At 41.6% G+C, this 19795-nt stretch overlaps 1 protein-coding gene across 1 annotated transcript in view; it reads right to left on the bottom strand.

The window, feature by feature from the left end:
- Window positions 1–8383: 8383 nt before the first annotated feature.
- Window positions 8384–19795, bottom strand: part of LOC309492117 (polyunsaturated fatty acid 5-lipoxygenase-like) — a 30440-nt gene continuing 19028 nt past the window's right edge. The window contains exons 12-14 of the mRNA XM_082160956.1: window positions 10849–10949; window positions 10572–10742; window positions 8384–9435 (exon numbers count right to left, since the gene is read on the bottom strand). Coding sequence (XP_082017082.1) covers window positions 9256–9435; window positions 10572–10742; window positions 10849–10949 — 452 coding nt within the window. The 3' untranslated portion in view covers window positions 8384–9255. The remainder of the gene's footprint in view (window positions 9436–10571; window positions 10743–10848; window positions 10950–19795) is intronic.

Raw genomic sequence — 19795 nt, 5'->3', positions numbered from 1 at the left:
TGGGACAGAAGGTCCCTCCTGACAGGAAGCTCCAGAGGATGCCCGTCGAGGAGGGACACAAGATCGGGAAACCATACTCTGCCCGGCCAGCGCGGGGCTAAGAAGCAGGCAAACCCGGTCCCTGCGAACTCTCTCCAGAACTCCCGGGAGCAGAGCCACTGAGGGAAAAGCGTACAGACGTAGCCTCGGCCACGTCTGTACCATAGCATCCAGTCCAGAGGAGCTGGATGCGTGAGGGAAACCAAAGTCCCTCCATATCAGCTCCACCACATCGGGGTGGAGCCTCTATTCCCCGGGCCTCGGCCCCTGTCTCGACAGAGTGTCTGCTCCTATATTCTGAACCCCGGGGAGGTAGGCTGCCCTGAGTGACAGCAACTTCCCCTGGGACCACAAGAGGATATGGCGTGCCAGATTGGATAATGGGCGCGAGCGCAAACCCCCTTGGTGGTTGATATAGGCGACTACCGACGTGTTGTCCGTATGTACTAACACATGGTGTCCCCTGAGACCTGTGATAAAGCTCCTCAGAGCCCGGAAGACAGCTAACATCTCTAGGCTATAGAATGCCAGGAACGATGATGGTCTTCCCACAGACCTTGAGATGAGCGACCCTCAGGATCGCTCCCCAACCCGTGAGGGAAGCATCCGTCGTTAGCAGTTTGCGACGACAAGGAGCTTCCAGCACTGGGCCCTGGGACAGGAACCAAGGTTTCTTCCACATAACCAAGGCACGTAGGCATCGCCGCGTGACCTTGATTGTGCGAAATGGGTTGCCCCTCGGGGAAAACCCTCTGGTCCTGAGCCACCACTGCAGGGGTCTCATGTGCAGTAGTCCAAAAGGTATCCCGTTGGAAGCTGCTGCCATGAGACCCAACAGTCTCTGGAACTGTTTGACAGTGAGTAGCTGGCCTAGCTTTACACTTTTCACAGCTGCAAGGATGGAATCTATGTGTGGCGGTGACAGGCGCGCCTGCATCGACACTGAATCCCAAACCACGCCTAAAAAAGTGGTCCTCTGAAATGGAGAAAGCACACTCTTCTCGGCGTTCAGCCGTAACCCCAACTCTTTCATATGGGCGAGAACAACATCTCGATGTTGAACCGCCATCTGATGCGACTGAGCTAAAATCAACCAATCGTCGATGTAGTTCATGATGCGAATACCCTGGAGGCGCCGAGGCGCCAGAGCTGCATCCACGCATTTGGTGAAAGTGCGGGGTGATAAAGCCAGGCCGAATGGAAGAACTCAATATTGGTATGCTTTGCCCCCGAAAGCAAACCTCAGGAACTTCCAATGACACGGACGGATGGAAATATGCGTCCTTGAGGTCTATCGTGACAAACCAGTCCTCGGACCTGATCTGTAGCACGATTAACTCAATGTTAACATTTTGAACTTGAGCTGCATGACTGACTCATTCAGAACTCGAAGATCTAAAATGGGACGCAATCCCCCGTCCTTCTTTGGAACTATGAAGTACCGGCTGTAAAACCCGGTTTCCCTGTTGGAGGGAGGTACATATTCTATGGCCCCTTTCTCTAACAGAGTGTTTACTTCCTGTTCCATAACCAGAACCTGCTCGGGGCCCACCACTGTGGGCGGGACCCCCATAAACCGAGGTGGGCGTTTCTAGAATTGTATCTGATACCCATTCCCACGGTCTGCAGGACCCAACGAGAAACATTTGACAGTAGCTTCCACGCTGTCAAAGATTCTACTAAAGGTACCAGCCTCTCGAGACTGGTTTCTGGATTGTGTTGCTGTTGAGTAGTCGGTTCGTCGCCCTGTAACGGCGCACCGGCAGGGAACGACCGAACAGACTGCTCTAGCACCCTCCTCAGAGGGGGCGGGCATCCCGAGGCCACTACGTTTCCGGGTGGACCTTGAGATATGTGCTCGCCGGAGACCGCTGCGCCCTGTAACACCGGTGGCGGCAGGGTTGGCAGAACGGTCCCCTGAGGGCACCGAAGAGAGACGGGCACCGTGAAAAGAGGTGTTAACCGCTCTGCTTCGGGGGGACTACCCTCATTTGTCCTGAGCCCTCAGACATCAGGACTTTTCCCCAGCAGCCTTCTTGGCGGTAATAACGGTCCGCAGATCCGTTTTACCCCTCGAAGACTGCTGGGTTTGAGAGCGCCCTCCGTGTCCCCGAGATTTTTGTGGGGGAGCACGGGAGGAAACGCTCTGTTTCTGAGTGGCGCGGTGCTCAGCGCTCTTTTTAGACTGCTCCCGCTCAGCAGCCTCATAGAAAGAACGGCGGGGGAGAAGTTTCTGAAGTGCAGCTGCCTGTTTTGAAGCTTCTTGTGACTTCGCTACAGCACTATTAACTGCGTCTCCAAATAACCCTTGCGTGGATACTGGTGCATCTAAAAGAACATGTTTTTCTTTGTCCTTTATGTCACTTAAGTTGAGCCACAGATGCCTCTCAGTGGCCACCAGGGCTGCCATAGAGCGGCCGATGGATTTAGCCGTCTCCTTGGTGGCCCTGAGAGACAAATCTGTGGCTCTACGCAGTTCAGACACCGTATCAGCACTAATACCCCCGCCATCCTCAGAATCACCCAATAACTCAGCCTGGTAAGCCTGCATTATGGACATTGTATGTAAACACGCTGCAGCTTGACCGGCGGCGGCATAAGCTTTATGAACCAGGGAAGATGTAACTTTTACTGGCTTGGATGGAAGTGCAGGAGCCTTCAGAGAAGATGCCGTTGCTGGAGAGAGATAGCTCACGAGCGTCTCTTCCACCCTCGGCATCTCCCCATAACCATGCTCTTTATAATTGTGAATGGATGAATAGTGTGATGTTTGTGCAGTATACACTCGATATGACACTGGTTTCCCCCACGATCTCGACACCTCAGTGTGGAGATCGGGGAAAAACGGAAGGCTTCTGCACTGAGGCTGTGCACGAGATGGCAGGAAACGTTCGTCGAGCTTGCTTTTCGAACGAGCGCCCTGCCTATCTTCTGGCCACTCAATAGATAATCGCTCGACAGCTCTAGTGATAACATCAAGCAATTCTTCAAACGCATGATACTGAGGTGGCGAATCCTCAGACTCAGCGTCAATACTAACAACGTCCAACTCCTCAGAGCTGGACAATTGCAGTATTGGTGCCTCCATCGGGGGGGAAGAAACCGCAACGCGTGCTTCCACACCCTGATGAGAGGCACTGGATCTATCAGAAGGAGGCTGAGATAAGGCAGAGCCCGTCTCAACATCCACTGATAGATCCATTTGCGAACCCCAGGTCTGTGATTGCCGCCGTGCCTCGGCAGCGGCGGGACCAGAGCCCTGGGGAACGCGATCGGGATCGGATCACGATCGCGGGATCGCGATCGTGAACCGAGCCAAGCGGGATCGGAGCGAACGCAATGGAAGCGCGTCGCAATGCACACAGTCACCACCCTCGAGTGCTGACTGGGCATGCTCCTCACCCAAACAAACAACACAAAGAGTGTGAGTATCACCTCCCGTTAAATAACGCGGGCAGGGATGGACACACACTCTAAACTGCTGCTTGCTCGCCATACTGAATATATATATATATGTGATATAGACAGACAACACCAAATATACAGACAGATTTCACACAGAGCGCAACTGAAGACTCAGAAAGCTTTCGTTTTCTGTTTTGGGCCGGCTTTTATAGTTTCCTGGTACGTGACGTCACCCGCCTCTGACGTTCCGCCACACCATTGGACTGATTTTACATGTGCTTCAAGACGTCATCACGCAAAGCGTTCCCCATAGCGTCATTCTCGACGCAACGGGAGTTCCCTTGAAAGGGAACCATTCGCGGGAAAAAGCTAAAAAGCTTAAAAAATGTTTTTAAAAAAAAACTTCCCTGTATGAGTAACCTAACTTACTAAGACTGTTACTCCTTTTGGGGAAAGCCCCTCAAGCCAAAATATAAAGTCATGGCCATTTGTAACACAGAACAAAATATTTGTAGGTTCAATTTAAAAATAAGAAAATGAAAAAATAAGTAAAACCTGTATAGTAATCATACATTGTGAACAGTTTGTAAACTTGAGAATAAATTCTTATACATCTCATTGGATACCTCCAGAACAACGCTTAAGAAACGGTGGAGAAGCACTTCATAAAAGGAATAAGGATATTAACTTGAATAAACATTCGTAGCATATTGACAGTAAAAGTCTGATATAAAAGTCTCTCTCCCCTTGCATTTCTTGTTGTGTTATCTTACCACATTTTGTAAGGATTCCTGTCGAATGTATTATTAGTCTTTTAACTTCTTCCAGTTGATCCCGATGGTATTGCTATGAGACGCTCAGCATACTCCTCGGCCTTCTGCAGGTCTGTAAAGGATGACTGGGAGCCATATTTGACGCCGGATTGATTGCGCAATAGTTGCCTGGCTCTGTTGAATTGCGCCCTTCGCTTTGCCACTGATGGAGGGTAGTCGGGGAAGATGCTTATGGGTTTACCTTGATATTGAAGGTTTCTCATAGCGGCAGCTTTGCGGAGGATATCTTCCAGGACGTGATAGTAATGGAGGCGTATTACGAATGGGCGCGGCGGGTCAGAGGGGTTCGGATGTTGGCGAAGGGTCCTGTGGGCTCTGTCAATAAGCGGGGCTTCGTCCAACGAGAGTACATCTTTCAGCAAGTTGGCAATAAAGTCCCTCGGTTTCGTCGCTTCCGAGCCCTCTCGTACACCTGTAATTCTGATATTGTTTCTATGGGATCTTCCTTCTAAATCTTCATTCTTTTGTTTAAGACTGACAACTTCGGCACTGAGATTAGCCACCTGTTGCTCAAGTTGGCTAATGCTATCAGAGTGTGTAGTGGCGGCCTCTTCTATGTCAGTGATTTTAGCTTGTAGCGTCTGGGATTTTGCTTCAAGATTAGTAATAGACACTTGGGCGATGTTGTTTGTCGTAACAATCTCCGCTCTCAAATCGTTATACACACGCTCAATGCGTCTTTCCAAATTCTCACAGATGTCATCTTTTATCTTAGTCATTTCACCTCTGAGTGCTGTGATGGCAGCTAGTAGAGCTCGATTAGGAGGATCTTCCTCATCACCGCTGGACTCATTGGGCTGCGTGCCAGGCAAGGTCGGTGGTTGGTTGAGGCCTAGTTGTGTCGATTTCGGTTTCTTGGGTTTTTGTTTGTTCATGTTGAGATATCCAGTCGAACTTGAAGTCTTATTGTTTTAAAAGTAAATGCGCTCTGAAAGCATAGAATTTACATAGTTGTTGGCCCTTGAAAGTATTTTTTAGAGGATTTGGCTAATGCTGGGTACACACCAAAAGATTTTTTACATCTTATAAGATTTTCAAGATGTGACAGACCACAAACATGAGGACAAAAAATCCTAGATTTAAGCGTTTTGCTCCTATAGTGTGTGGTGTGCCATGATGTGACAAAGACAGCACACCACACACAAACAGATTTTCAACCGGAGTCTCGACTATGAACACAGGAAATCTCACAAAATATCGTGAGACTTCAGAATAAGCATGACGGACGATATGCAGGAAGAAATGGCGATAGTGTTTGGAATGATTTTCACAGAAAATTCACGTGAAAAAACCATTGTACCTACCATTATATATAACCTTTTATACAGAAATATATTCATTCTTTATTGTCTTTATTTTTTATCTTTTTTTAAATTGATTTTAAGAATTATACAATTACAGTCAGGGGGGTACAAAGAGTAAAACCGATAAACAAACATAAAAAGACATATACATAAACAGTGACAAACTTAAAAGTTAAACAAAAATTTGAAAATGTTTACAGATTGAAACGCACTTTGCAGCTTTCTTATTTTTCAAACCCAATATTGTGTTTAGGTATTGTAAAATTTCTGCTCTTAAAAATGAAAAACAAAGGCTTGTTTCCTCGAAATGTACACTTATGAATACTAAATCTTAACATTAAGCTTCCTGCAAGTGTGTGTGTGTGTGTGTGTGTGTGTGTGTGTGTGAGAATGGCCGTGTCTTCCATCATCTCGCTTTCTGATTGGATATTGTTTTGTTTCACGTGATAATCTCCAGAGCGTGCGCGTGTTTGTCCTCGGAGTTCCCCCCACACATCAGGATTTCTGATCGTAAATATTAAACATGTTTAATATTTACGATTCGCGATCGGAGCGGCTCCGACGTTCTTCCGAGCAGGTTCGGACACTCTTAACACACCTCACACCAAGGGAAAATCTGATAAAATAATCTGTTAAACCATCAAGATAATCGGGACATAGCTAGGATTGTCGGAAGGGGAGAAATCGGCCCAAAATCAGCCCGATTATCTTTTGGTGTGTACCCAGCATAAGGGAGCTCTTAAAGATGCGTCTTACTCCGTCATCGCTCAGTGGCGCCCCCAATAACATTGTTACCAACCAAGTAATTTCAGCCATAAGAGAAGAACGGTACTTGTCATTTAATAAAGTAAATCAACTTTTTTTTTGTACTCTGGCTTCTAGATCATTTATTTGAACTGCCTGTGCAAAAAGATCATTGTTAGGGTCCCCCATCCCAAAACGTGGGGGTGGCGTAGTCAATTTGGTCGACAATTTAACAGTCACCAAGTTTAGGTCACACATCTAACAAACTTTTCTTTTTAACTTCTTGTTTCTCGGCTGGCCAATCAATGTTTAATTTAGCAACATTTTAGCAATTTAGCAACAGTGTAATTAGTTTAATTACAGCCTTCCTGTAGCTCAAACAGTAGAGCGTTGGTGTGTGGTCATGGGTTCGCCAAGGTCATGGGTTCGATTCCCAGGGAAAGCAAGAACTGATAAGAATGTAAATGTGTAAAATGTAAGCAACAGCATGAGTCACAATCACCATGAGCTTCTCATATGCAGGGGTATGAGGTGGCGAATCCTCAACAATGCTAGCAACATCCAGATCCACAGAACTGGATAATTGAAGCACTGGTGCCTCACCCAGTCGTCACCCAGTCATCACCCAATTCATTTGCGAACAACACGATCTAAGTCGCTGTTCTGCCTCGACAGAAAAACTGCTCTGGAGAAACAAGAGAAATACGCTTTCCTATGGTCAACAGAAAATCAGCTTCCTGAAGGAATGAAATAGCGTGCAGCTGATATGAAGCCTGTGTGACTTATACTTGGGGCGCTATTGGCCAGTCAAATTGTATGGTATAAGAGCTTCACACATTCATCACACCGAAGGTATTCCCATAGCGACAGTGAATCGAGAGATCGCAGTGTCGAGAGAACCTATGACTGGGAACTTTCTATTATTATTGTCTCTCTTAAAATGTCAATTGTAAATAGGGAAATTACACTGTCTTGTAGGAGATAGGTGCCTATTAATTCTTTGTAAAAGTACATTTTCTCCTGGTTTGTAATAGTATTTTGTAAATGTATTTTGTTTTACTTCTACTATTTTAGGTTATGGCAGCACTTACATAAATAGTTTCTGTTTTGTTTGTTATTTTGGCATACCCTTTTCCGAAGCTCATGTAGTGGCCTGTAAAAGGAACAGAAAGAAATGTAATGAAAGAAATTAAAGAAAACCCACGCTCTTCTTATGTGATGTTCTTCAGTTATGTTGTGCCACGCCGTTCCTATACTAGGACGAAACACATTCCAGGTTTTCATATTATCAGCTTATGTTTCCTGACATTGTGTAATGGCTGAGGCTGAATCCTATTCAACTGACCACCAGAGGGAGCCCTCTCCCGAGTACTAGTCATAGACCTGTTCTTCTCTGCTCATTTCTTGTTTGTCTCAATGGCATTTCCATGTATACTCTATGAAATATTGCCAGTTTCACTGCACTACCGAACATATTCCATTGCATGCTGTTCATGTTTCTGATTATGGCCATTGTGCCTGTTTACTGGATATTGTCTCTTGTGTTACTGTTTTCATTGTGTTTGCCTGGTTTGACGGATAGCTGTGTTTTCATCTTAGGCCTGCCTTTTGACTTTGCCTCATTGCATTATGTTCTGGATTTGTTTGCTCCATTTATTCTACTCTTATTTATTATTCTCCAAATCCGCATATTGATTCTAAATCTTCCCATATCGAGCTCCTTACACACTGGTGTTGCTAGCATCATTCTCTTCCAGTTACATTGTTTATTTAAAAATGTACTTTTAAAATAAATATAGTAATAATAATAATACAATTCTTAGGTTAAAATGAAAAATAAATTGCTTTTTTTAAATTGCAGTGTTCTTAAAGACACATATTCAAGAAGGTGTGTTCCTACAGTATACTATGTGTCTTAATTATATTTAATATTAATTCATTATTTTTAATATCTCCATGAAAGTCTCTATTCAATTATATAACCTGAATAATAACCTTTAAATGTGGTTTTTTTTGTGTGTTTTGGATTTCAAGTGCAATCAATACACTTAATTGTACTTTTTCACAAGGTGTAAAACATTGTTATTTTATTCAAGTTGCAAAAAGAAATACACCAAAGTTTCCTCCCACTCATCCAGCAGTAAATTCAATTATTGTATTTGTTCACAGAAAAGTTAATAAATTAAACAGTTGTCATAAGATCACAAAGAAAACAATATCTCGATATAAGATGTAATATAAAACGTTTTTTCTCTTAATTCTATTAAATCTTTCCTTATTATGAGAGCTCTCAGCGGAAAAAAAGCAAATGTAACAACCATTTGAAGTGCTGTCAGAGATATTCACAATCTCAAAACATTTCCTTTACAGCATTCATGAAACATCTCTGCATGTGTATACAAGATAATCAACGCAAAATCAATATAGATGTAAGATCTCAATAAAACTGTAAGGTAAAAAATAACTCAAATGATTATCTAAAATAGACTACAAACAATAGATCATCTGAGCAATAAAGAATGTGAATAAATCAATAAAATGATGAGTAATTGAATACTATATGGATATATAAATATGCAAGTTTATATGATTAAAGAAAAGAATAAAAAAATGAATTATAACACAAGTTTAGCTCTTTAAAGCATATAGTCAAATAAACTGTTCTGCTTTCCTGGCGTGAACCAGACAATCACCCCTCAGATAAGATACTATGCGTGCACAGATCACATTATAAAGTAATATCCCTTACTTCCCAGCAACAGAGTCAAATACAAAAAGAGTTAATAAAACATAATTTCTATAAATCGCCTCAAAAGGCAGATTACTCTGTTTTTCAATACTTAATATTTAAGTAGAGCTGTTCTTCTCCTTTTCTATGTTAAGCACACATTAGCCGTAAACATTATATATAGGCCTGGCAAAATATTTTCTCAAATTGCAACACTGTTGGGGATTTTGTCTGGGGACAAATAACAATAATCAAAAGGTAATTCCTCATTCCGGCTCTTGATGATGTTGGTCACCTCATCTAGTTTCTTGCGGAAAGTCTTTATGGCCTCCTTCACTGGTTGCTCTGTGAAGCACATTTCTGGATACATGCCCAAGTACAGCTGGGGAAAAAAGTAAGTTCTTCAGAAAGCAGAACAACATCTTTCTTTCTTTTTACAAGGTAAACTGACCCTTCTCTAAGCTCCGCCCCCTGGGTTACTGTCAATCCCTCAGACAAGCTTATAAAACAAACAAAGGAATTGGGGATTTCAAAATCATAATCATAATTATGGATAAATTAACTGTCACTTTTATACGTGCTCCAGAAAAAAAAGAAAAAAAAAGAAAAAAAAACCTCTCACTTCTATAACTTTTATATAATTTAGTTTAAAAGTAACTGTCTAAACACACAGGACATCCATTATCTAACTTTAGAGAAGAGCAAAAGCTTGCCTGTAAGGATTGGAGGAAATGTATAGCACTACAGACAACATGGTGTAAAATGTAATTTGTAACTAATGGATTTCTTATTCAACACTGTTTTGAATTTTAAAATGTGTGGACATAAAAGTGTGAATGTGGCACATAATATATAGTGTACTAGTAGACATTTCATTCTCATTTTTTTGCTGCCCTCTTCTAAAATTGAACAGCGCAATTATTATTATGATTTATACTGGAGAATAACAGATCAGAGCTCCTAATATTTAATATTTTAAACTCGTAACACCATTAAAATAATAGATACAGTACATTTTCTGTTACTCCCCAAACATGATGATCTTTTTAAGTGGGACTTAGCGAAGGGTCAGTTAAATTAATTGCACTTCCTGACTGAAAATACTTGTACGTTGGCAGTGCCGCAGAACACATACACTGTAGCAAGCAAACAATCTACAACAATAAGAAGAATTGAAAATGTATTTGAGCGTATATATAGAAAAAATAAATATAACATGATATTTCATGACTCTTGCCACTAGATGGCCTTATAGCTCTATATGAAGCTTTTTTGAATTCACAGGACTCAAATCCATTATTATTTTTTTTGTGTATTCATGGTTCAAGTGCAACAAAAGTCCAAAAAATATATCATTATAAAAAAAAAAAAATAGTTTCAGGTCAAAACGATCCGAGGGTGATGCTCTGTACCCTCAGCCAGGTTAATTTTTTTTTTCACATTGATTTAGACTAGACTGCTGTCATGTTCGCTACAATTTCAAGTGGAAAGTATATCCAGACCAAATCAACATCAAACCTCATTCTTCTGGAACCGACTGAGGGCCCAAACTGTTCCTAGAGCCAGGCTGGAACGTCCACGATCAGGCAGACTCTTCATGATATACTCCATATTCACTAGGCCCTTCAGTTCGGGAGGCGGCTTGCGCATGGTGGAAGGACTGTTGGGGATCCAGCCATACCAGTCAAACTGAAACAAAAGTTCACTCACAGATATTAGCTTATAGATATTATCCAGAATTTTGCCAAGCAATTTTTAACACTCCTGCAGATGATTTGAAAGTTTGTAATCTCACCTGTCCAAAGTTGACAGCAGCATGTTGTGCTGAAGCTGTGAATATCACAACAGTCAGGTATTTGACTAACTCCTCTCGAGTTTCTAGAGACTCTGGGAACTCTGGAAACAGTGGCAGTATGCATTTAACTTCAGAACACATTTAAGGGTGACTTGAAACACACAAAGATACATATAGAATATACAAGAATACAAACAATCATGCATGCTTGCACAGACCAACACTGATATTTTGGCCCTGTTTACTCCTGGTATTAAGATGCGTTTTGGTCAATCGGATCACAAGTACATGATGGAGACACGTTCCCGTTTACACCTGGTGTTTAGTCTATTTTGTCCACTTTAAACCACTTCTGTCCTGATTTTTTTCAAGGGTAGGGTCTATGAGCGAGTAAATGTATGGGCTTTTTAAGATCTTTCAATCTAATGGACGAAATAAGCTTGCTTAATTTACATATGAAAGCGACCAGAGATGACAGAAAAAACATACAGAGAGCAGCAGCTTTCATTTCTGCTCTGACAGCCGCGAGACCACGCCGAATGCTGAGAGCGCATGCAGAGGTGGGTAAAGTACATGTTGGGCCCTATTTTAATGATCTGAAACGCAAGTATCAAACGCGAAACGCAAGTAACTTTGTGGGCGGGTCTCGGGCGCTGTTGCTATTATACCGGAGGGATAAATGACTCTTGCGCCCGATGCAAATCTAAAATGGGTTGGTCTGAAGTAGCTACATTACTCATAGGTGTGGTTTGGGCGTAACGTGAAATAAACCAATCAGACCATCATCTCACATTCCCTTTAAGAGCAGGCACGCTTGTTCCATGGCAGATTGCTATTATAACGGCAGATTTGCCAGGCGCACGCCAGGAGCGGTTCACAGCCGAGGAGACCGACGTTCTCGTCAGGCCCGTAAAAGACAGAGAAATGACATTGTATGGGGATGGGACAAACCCACCCAAATTAGCTTCAGTTAAACAGGCGTATAATAATTTGGGTAAATGTGTAAGCTAGATTTATGCCTCTTTTTTCACATCTTCATGGACACCACAATGATTTCCCTCGTGTGGAATATTTTTCCTTGTAATTATGTATGGTTTGCAAAAATGGCAACTGCTGCGTCTGTGTAAATGAGAGAAGCAAAGTGTATGCGCGTTGTGCACACGCTACATTATGGCCAAGCATGCACCCTTAAAATAGCGTCTGAATAACGTGCCGCTGACTTTAGACTAGGTTTTTCCTGGTCTGTGGTGGAATTGTTTTCTGGAACTGCAAAATAGCACCAGGGAACGTTTGCGCCGGAACACGCCTCCTCTTTTCGCTGAACCGCCCCCGGGAGCGCAAGTTCATTCCCTAATTTACTGACATGCGTCTGTGGAGGGAAAAGTCCGCTGTGCGTCGGGTGCAAAATAGGAATGATACATGCATTGGTGTACAAAGTCAATTGTGCTGGGTGCAAGATAGGGCCCTTACTCTGTTACATTTACTTGAGTACATTTTTTTATTTTTTTTTACTTTTAAGCAGGGCTCCGAACCGGTTCTAGGAACGAAAACCGGAAACTAAAAAAATTTTGCCAGGAACATAACCAGGAACGAAAACGAAATCAAATTTAATCATTCAGAAACGCTTATTTGAAATGGCCATTAACCGGTAATAATGTTATTTTATCGTTCTGTTTAATTTGGCACTCAACCAATCACAAATTCAAATAGTAAGGCCTATGCAAATGTGACATTGATGCATCCAACTTGAGTAAATGCCTGCGCCCAGCTGTCAAGTCATCATCATAGGTAAGTCGCAATGGCAATACCCAGACGTTAGTTTTTCAGAGGATATGTCACCAACTAGGCCTACATTTAAGTGAAAATGAATGTCAGGTAATATGACGTATATAAGCCTATATGAGAAAAAAATATTTCGCTTAAATAATTACAGATTAACAAAATGAAAGAAAATTTTTTTTCGGTTCATTGTTGTTTTGGTTCAGTGTGATGCGCTCCATTTTTCAAGGAAAGGAAACAGAGACGGCAGAAAGCAGCATCCTGCTTGTTTTCTTTATTTACCAAAAGCTTTACAGTTTTGAATGATGTATTACTTCTGTCTGTTTGACCATAAATTACAGAGCAACAGTTTCCTCTCTTAGAAGGAAAACAATTCCAGTGATCACACTGGCGCCTCACGCGCATACACAACATATTCTAGCATTGCTACCTTGACATCGCAGCTTGTTCATTATCAAAATAAAATAGTCAGCCAAACATATAGAAAGTTACTCTGCTCAGTTTAAATAGTCATACAATTTGTGAGATTCAGAGTGACCATGTTATATGTTATATGTGAAGGATGATGTTCTACGTCAATAATGAAAACAAAATTAGAAGTTTTTCACATTTCATGGAGAGAGAGCACAATTGCGTACAGAAAGGCCTTAAAAACTGCTAGATCTGCTTATTTTTCAACACTTTTAGAAGAAAACAAACACAACCCTAGGTATTTATTCGAAACAGTGGCTAAATTAACGAAAAATAAAGCTTCAACACTGGAAGTTTCCAAACAGCACAGCAGTAATGACTTTATGAACTTCTTTACTTACAAGATTGATAATATAAGAGAGAAAATTATAACAATGCAACCGTCTACTACAGTATCGCATCAGCAGTGGTGGACAGTAACGAAGTAAATGTAATTCGTTACTGTACTTAAGTAGCTTTTTTGCGTATCTGTACTTTACTGAAGTATTTAAATTTGGGAAGACTTTTACTTTAACTCCACTACATTTCAAAGTCAAATATCTTACTTTTTACTCTACTACATTTTCAAAATCAGTCGTTCCTTTTTATTTATGAGTGGATAAAAACTTAACTGGTCAAACGAGCCACCAATCACAGTAGCCTACAACGTGCGCGCTTTGTTTTGAACTTGCCTTGGCGGTATCTACTAAGCGCGAGCCGTTAAATATGAGAGTTGCGACCAGACAGTATGAGGTTGCGACACACACGGCTTGTTCGACTTGAACCGGCGCTGCACAGATCAATCAGTTTATGACATCAAAGTATAGAGTGAAATCGCGAGAGCGATTGAAAAGCATACAGAGCCGTCTACTCTCTAATCGCTCTCGCGGTATTTTAATGTCATTCACCGACTGGTCTGTGCAGTGTGCAGCGCCAGTTCAAGTCGAACAAGCCTACTGTGATCTCACCGCCGCGCGGTCATGTGATTCGTGTAGCTATCAATAGTTCCAAACAAATCGCGTTGCCAATGATTTTAAGCGGGGCAGAGAGCAGCAGCTATTATTGCAGCAATTATCGGAAAATATTGACGCATAATGAACATTGCTTATTACGTTGACACTAAAATTACTTGCATATAATAGCATTTTTTTTCTGGGGAGTAGCAGAAACACTGCATTAATACGTTTTGGTGTTTAATTTGGGAGGGAAATTGGCTGCTCCCATAACGTAGAATATAATATGTGTGTGTGTGTGTGTGTGTGTGTGTGTGTGTATTTATTTAATGGAATTGTGCAGGTTTATGTGAATGTATCATAACATTAGGATGTTTATAATTATGACCATAGACGCTCGTGAAAAATATATACAGTAAATACTGTAAATGTATTATACCTTATGGAAACAGTCCCCTTCCGTCCAAAATTAAACACACCAAAAATATTCAATTCAATTCAATTCAATTCAAAAAAAATAAAATAAATAATATATATATATATATATATATATATATATATATATATATAGACTAATTAATGTCATTTTATTAATAGATTGATGTGCCAGGAGTGACATTAGAGTCTTCACATAGACTGAGTTAAGCAAGAGTCTTGTGACAAAAATTATAATAGGACATTATAGCCATAAAAAAATCATAGTACTTGGATACTTAAGTACATTTGAAGGCAAATACTTTTGTATTTTTACTCAAGTGAATGTTTAAAGGCAGCACTTCTACTTTTACTTGAGTAATATTTTACCTTGAGTATCTTTACTTTAACTCAAGTACATGGTATGTGTACTTCGTCCACCACTGCGCATCAGACAGTGCATTGTAGTCTCCCTGAGGAAAATTTTGATTCATTCATTGCTATGGGAGAGGAAGAATTGTCTAAACTTGTATGTTAGACCCTATACCGACTAAGCTACTGAAAGAGATGCTTCCAGAGGTCATAGATCCTCTTCTTAATATCATTCATTCATCTTTGTCACTAGGGTATGTACCGAAAACTTTTAAGCTGGCTATTATTAAACCTCTTATTTAAAAAAAACGCAACTTGATCCTAGGGAATGTCAATTACAGGCTGATCTCGAATCTACCTTTTCTTTCAAAATTAATAGAAAAGGCAGTATCTTCACAACTATGTTCCTTTTTAGAAATAAATGGTATCTGCGAGGATTTCCAGTCAGGATTTAGACCATATCATAGTACTGAGACTTCTCTCATTAGAGTTACAAATGATTTGCTCTTATCATCCGATCGTGGTTGTATCTCGCTATTAGTGTTACTCAATCTTAGTGCTGACTCAAAAATGATGTTGGCATTAGTGGAATTGCACTAGCATGGTTATCAGTTTGTAGCAGTAAATGAAGAGATGTCATATCGATCACAAGTTCAGTATGGAGTACCACAAGGCTCAGTACTAAAACCATTGCTGTTCACTCTGTACATGCTACCCTTGGGAGATATCATTAGGAAACATGGAATTAGTTTTCACTGTTATGCTGATGATACTCAGCTCTATGTTTCTACACGCCCTGACAAAACTCACCATTTCACAAAATTAACGGAAAACGGAATGCATTATGTGAATTATGTGAAAAAGCTTTTTCAGGGCAGTACTAAATAGAAACAATGTTTTTATGACCCTTCTTGATAAAAAATAAATAAAAATAACATTTTGGAGATTCTGCAAGGTGTATGTAAACTTATGACTAATGACTATTATTAGACGCCAAAATGTTGCTATGGTTATCACGTTCTCATGTTGCTATGGTTACTATGTAAATCAGTGACTTCATGACTCACAGGACTAAAATTTTGCAGATTCACTCCCACATTTAAATGCGGTTATCACTCTTCATAATTTATAGTGTGAACTATACTGGTCCTATAGAAGCATGAAAAATAAAACTATTATTTAGATTGTCAATAGCGCTCCCTTTGAGCCATCACTTACTTACCACGTTCTGAACTCTCTCTAAAACTCTCGTCGTAAACATTGAAGTTGTCCGCACTGCACAGTGAATCTCTTATTTATATCACGTCTAGACTTTGTTGTTAATGAGGGGATTTGCGAAAGGATAAAGCTTGTGCTGTTTCTGAACATACATTTCAAGTGAATTCTCTGCATGTTGACTCTAAAACACCTCTGATTTGCCACTGTGTTCATGCGCTTAATATACATGTCAAGTCAAGTCAAGTCAAGTTTATTTGTATAGCGCTTTTCACAATACAGATTGTATCAAAGCAGCTTCACAGTATTAAATTAAAATAATACAACAAAGTTTGTTTCAAGAGGAATTTATTGATTGATAAAATTAAATTAAATATCCCCAAAATATCCCCAACTGAGCAAGCCAAAGGCAACAGTGGCAAGGAACCGAAAAACTTCATCAAGTGACCTAATGGTGTCCTAAAACTCCATCAGGTGACCTAATGGAGAAAAAAAAAACCTTGGGAGAACCCAGGCTCAGTCGGGGGCCAGTTCTCCTCTGGCATTTATGAGCTAGAGGCCGGATTGTAGTTTGAACTGTAGGATTATATGAATGCCTGGCTGAAGAGGTGCGACTTTAATCTAGTTTTAAACTGGGAGAGCGAGTCTGAGCAACGAACAGTATCAGGAAGACTATTCCAGAGTTTTGGAGCCAAATGTGAGAATGCTCTCCCTCCTTTGGTGGTTCTGGATATCCTAGGTATGACCAAAAGCCTTGAATTTAGTGATCTTAAAGAGCGCGATGGATTATAGGGTGATAAAAGATCCGTTAAATAGACTGGAGCTAAGCCGTTTAGGGCTTTATAGGTCAGTAGCAATACCTTGTAATTAATACGGAACTTTATAGGTAACCAATGCAGTGATGATAAAATCGGTGTTATATGATCATATTTTCTTGATCTCGTAAGAACTCTAGCGGCGGCATTTTGGACTAACTGTAGCTTGTTTATTGAGGATGCAGGACAACCAGCTAATAAAGCATTACAGTAATCCAGTATCGAGGTCATGAATGCATGAACTAACTTTTCTGCATCAGAAACTGATAGCATATTACGTAGCTTAGCAATGTTTCTAAGGTGGAAAAAGGCTGTTTTTGTAACATATGAAATATGATTTTCAAAAGACAGGTTGCAATCGAGTATAACACCCAGGTCTTTTACTGTAGAGGATAAAGTAACAGGACATCCTATGATGTTAAAGTTGTATTGTGCGAGGTTTTGTGGGCGGTTTTTTGAACCGATAAGTATTACCTCTGTCTTGTCTGGATTTAATAAAAGAAAATTACGGGTCATCCAATCTTTTATATCTTTAACACACTCTGTCAATTTGGAAAATTTTGCGTTTTCATCCGGCCGTGATGAAATATATATTTGAGTGTTGCCAATCACATGTCTGTGATTGGCAACAATGCTCAACGCTGAAACAACACAAGTAGTTTCGTTTCATTTTTGAATAATATTGTGTCCTCCAGTGCCCGGACTCGACTGTACTCAGAAATGTTTCCAACTCTAAAATGTCAGAGTCCGTCTCTCAAGTCCGAGTACAAATTCATCCGAGTGCGTGACAAGTCCGAGTTCATTCAAAATTGGACTCAAGTCCAAGTTTGAGTTCGAGTACCCCAACTCTAGGGAACGGAATACCCACGCCGCCATGCTGAAGGGATTATTGCCCTATTGCCTGAGCCTTGAGTCAAAGGACTCAAAGGAGTCCTCATCCCTAAGGTGCACCCAGCAACATGATCATAGACCAGAGCTTTTCAAGAACAGAGGCCTCAACAGGGTTATTCTACAGAGAGGAAGCTTAACTAGGTTCATATTCAGGTCAGCATCCAAGAAGGCTCCAGCGAGCCTAACACTCAGAACTTCTGTTCAGACCGCCCTGAAGAGTGGAGTCCTCAAAATAGAGGCCTAGCAATGCTCTAACCCATTGGCATTACAGAGAAAGCTCAGAAAGAGCTTAAAACCCAGTCTAACTGGTTCGGGAAGCTTCACAGAGTGGAGGCCTCAATACAATGACTCTTATAATGAGAGGAGGCCTGGCAACACTCCACACTGAGGTCAGTAGCCAAGGAGGCTCCCAGAGAGCCTAACGACCTAGCATACTACCTTTACCAGCCGAGCTCTAGGAGCGGAGACCTTAGAATCATGACTCTCTAAATCAAGAGGAGGCCCAACAACAGCCCACGCTCAGGACATCTTGCAAGGAGGCTCACAGAGAGCTTACCACTCACAGTTGCTATCCTAGTGGAGCTCAAGGGAGTGGAAGCCTTAGTAAGATGAGTCTTTCTAGCGAGAGGAGGCCTAACAACGCTTACAGTGGCCAAGGAGGCTCACAGAGAGCCTAATCACTTATATGTGAGTATGGCTGAACTCATAGGACGAATACACTACATCCTACACCTGTCAAGGAAGCTACATAACAGGGCTAGCAGCCTGACACAATAATGGGCGGAGCTCAGAGGAGTGGAGGAATAGTGAGAGGAGGCCTAACAACGCTCTAGTTCAAAAGCATAGACCAAAGGAGGCTCAGGAGTCTACAACTCAGTATTACTGGCCAAATCTGGCTCTGAGAATGGAGGCCTCAATATGCTGACTCTCTAAGATGCATGTTCTATAACTATAACTATGTTCTATACTCAGGACAGCTACAACTCGGAAGTGCATAAAGGGAGAGAGCTCGGGGGAGGGGGGAGGACTAAATGTACAATTCTCTTAGAAAAGCAAAGGCCAAGTAGCACTTATCAAAAAAGCAGCCGAGGAGGCTCAAGAGAGCTTAAGAACTCAGCATTGTTACCCTGTCAATCCCCCATCAAGGAGGCAAGTAGTGTACCTAACAACACGATGCTGCCCCAGGCGGAGCTCTGAGGAGCATTTTTTTTTATAAAAGAAGAAACCAAGGAGGCTCAAAGGGAGCTTAAGAACTTGACAAAACTGCCTACTAAAAAACAGGGGCCTGACAGGAAGAATCACATAACGAGAAGAAGCCTAACAATGCTACAGACCTTAGAAACAGCTAAGGAGGCTCAGAGAGCCCAAAAACAGCTTCTCGAGGCGGCTCGATGGAGCCTAATGGTCTTAAGGGAGTGGCCAAGGAGGCTCAAAAGCCTGACAACTCAGCACCACTGCGTGATAGAGCTCTGAGGACGGAGGCCTCAACATGACAACTTTCTAACGCGAGAGGAGGCCTAGCAACATCCTACACTCAGAAGAGCTTACCAAAGAGGCTTACAGAAGCCAACTACTTGAAGATACTATCTGAGCAAAGCTCTAGGAAGCGGATGCCCAAGAATACTTCCATAAAATGAACAGTCAGGGAGGCTCAGATGTTATTTAGCCTCTGGGACCCTAGAACGCTCAGAGCGATTACATTTACATTTACATTTATGCATTTGGCAGACGCTTTTATCCAAAGCGACTTACATTGCGTTATCCTATACATTTATACATAGGTATGTGCAATCCCCTGGGATCGAACCCACAACCTTGCGTTGTTAACGCAATGCTCTTACCACTGAGCTACAGGAAAGCTACTACCACTGAGCTACAGTAATCCGATTACTCTGGATTACTTCCCTGAGATCTTTTGTTCTCCCTCTGGCTTCACGCCTCTTCCACACTTTACCCCTTGAAGGAGGGGTAGCGCGATAGAGTTTCAGTTGAATGTAAAGACCTAAAACCGGACTGTAAATCATACAATGTATTGTTTTTACTAATATATTTTTCAAT

The sequence above is a fragment of the Leuciscus leuciscus genome, assembly GCF_965113295.1.
Source record: "Leuciscus leuciscus genome assembly, chromosome: 2".
In the NCBI taxonomy this organism is placed as follows: domain Eukaryota; kingdom Metazoa; phylum Chordata; class Actinopteri; order Cypriniformes; family Leuciscidae; genus Leuciscus; species Leuciscus leuciscus.
The sequence above is the reverse complement of the archived record's forward strand: the minus strand, read 5'-3'. Positions and strand labels throughout refer to the sequence as shown.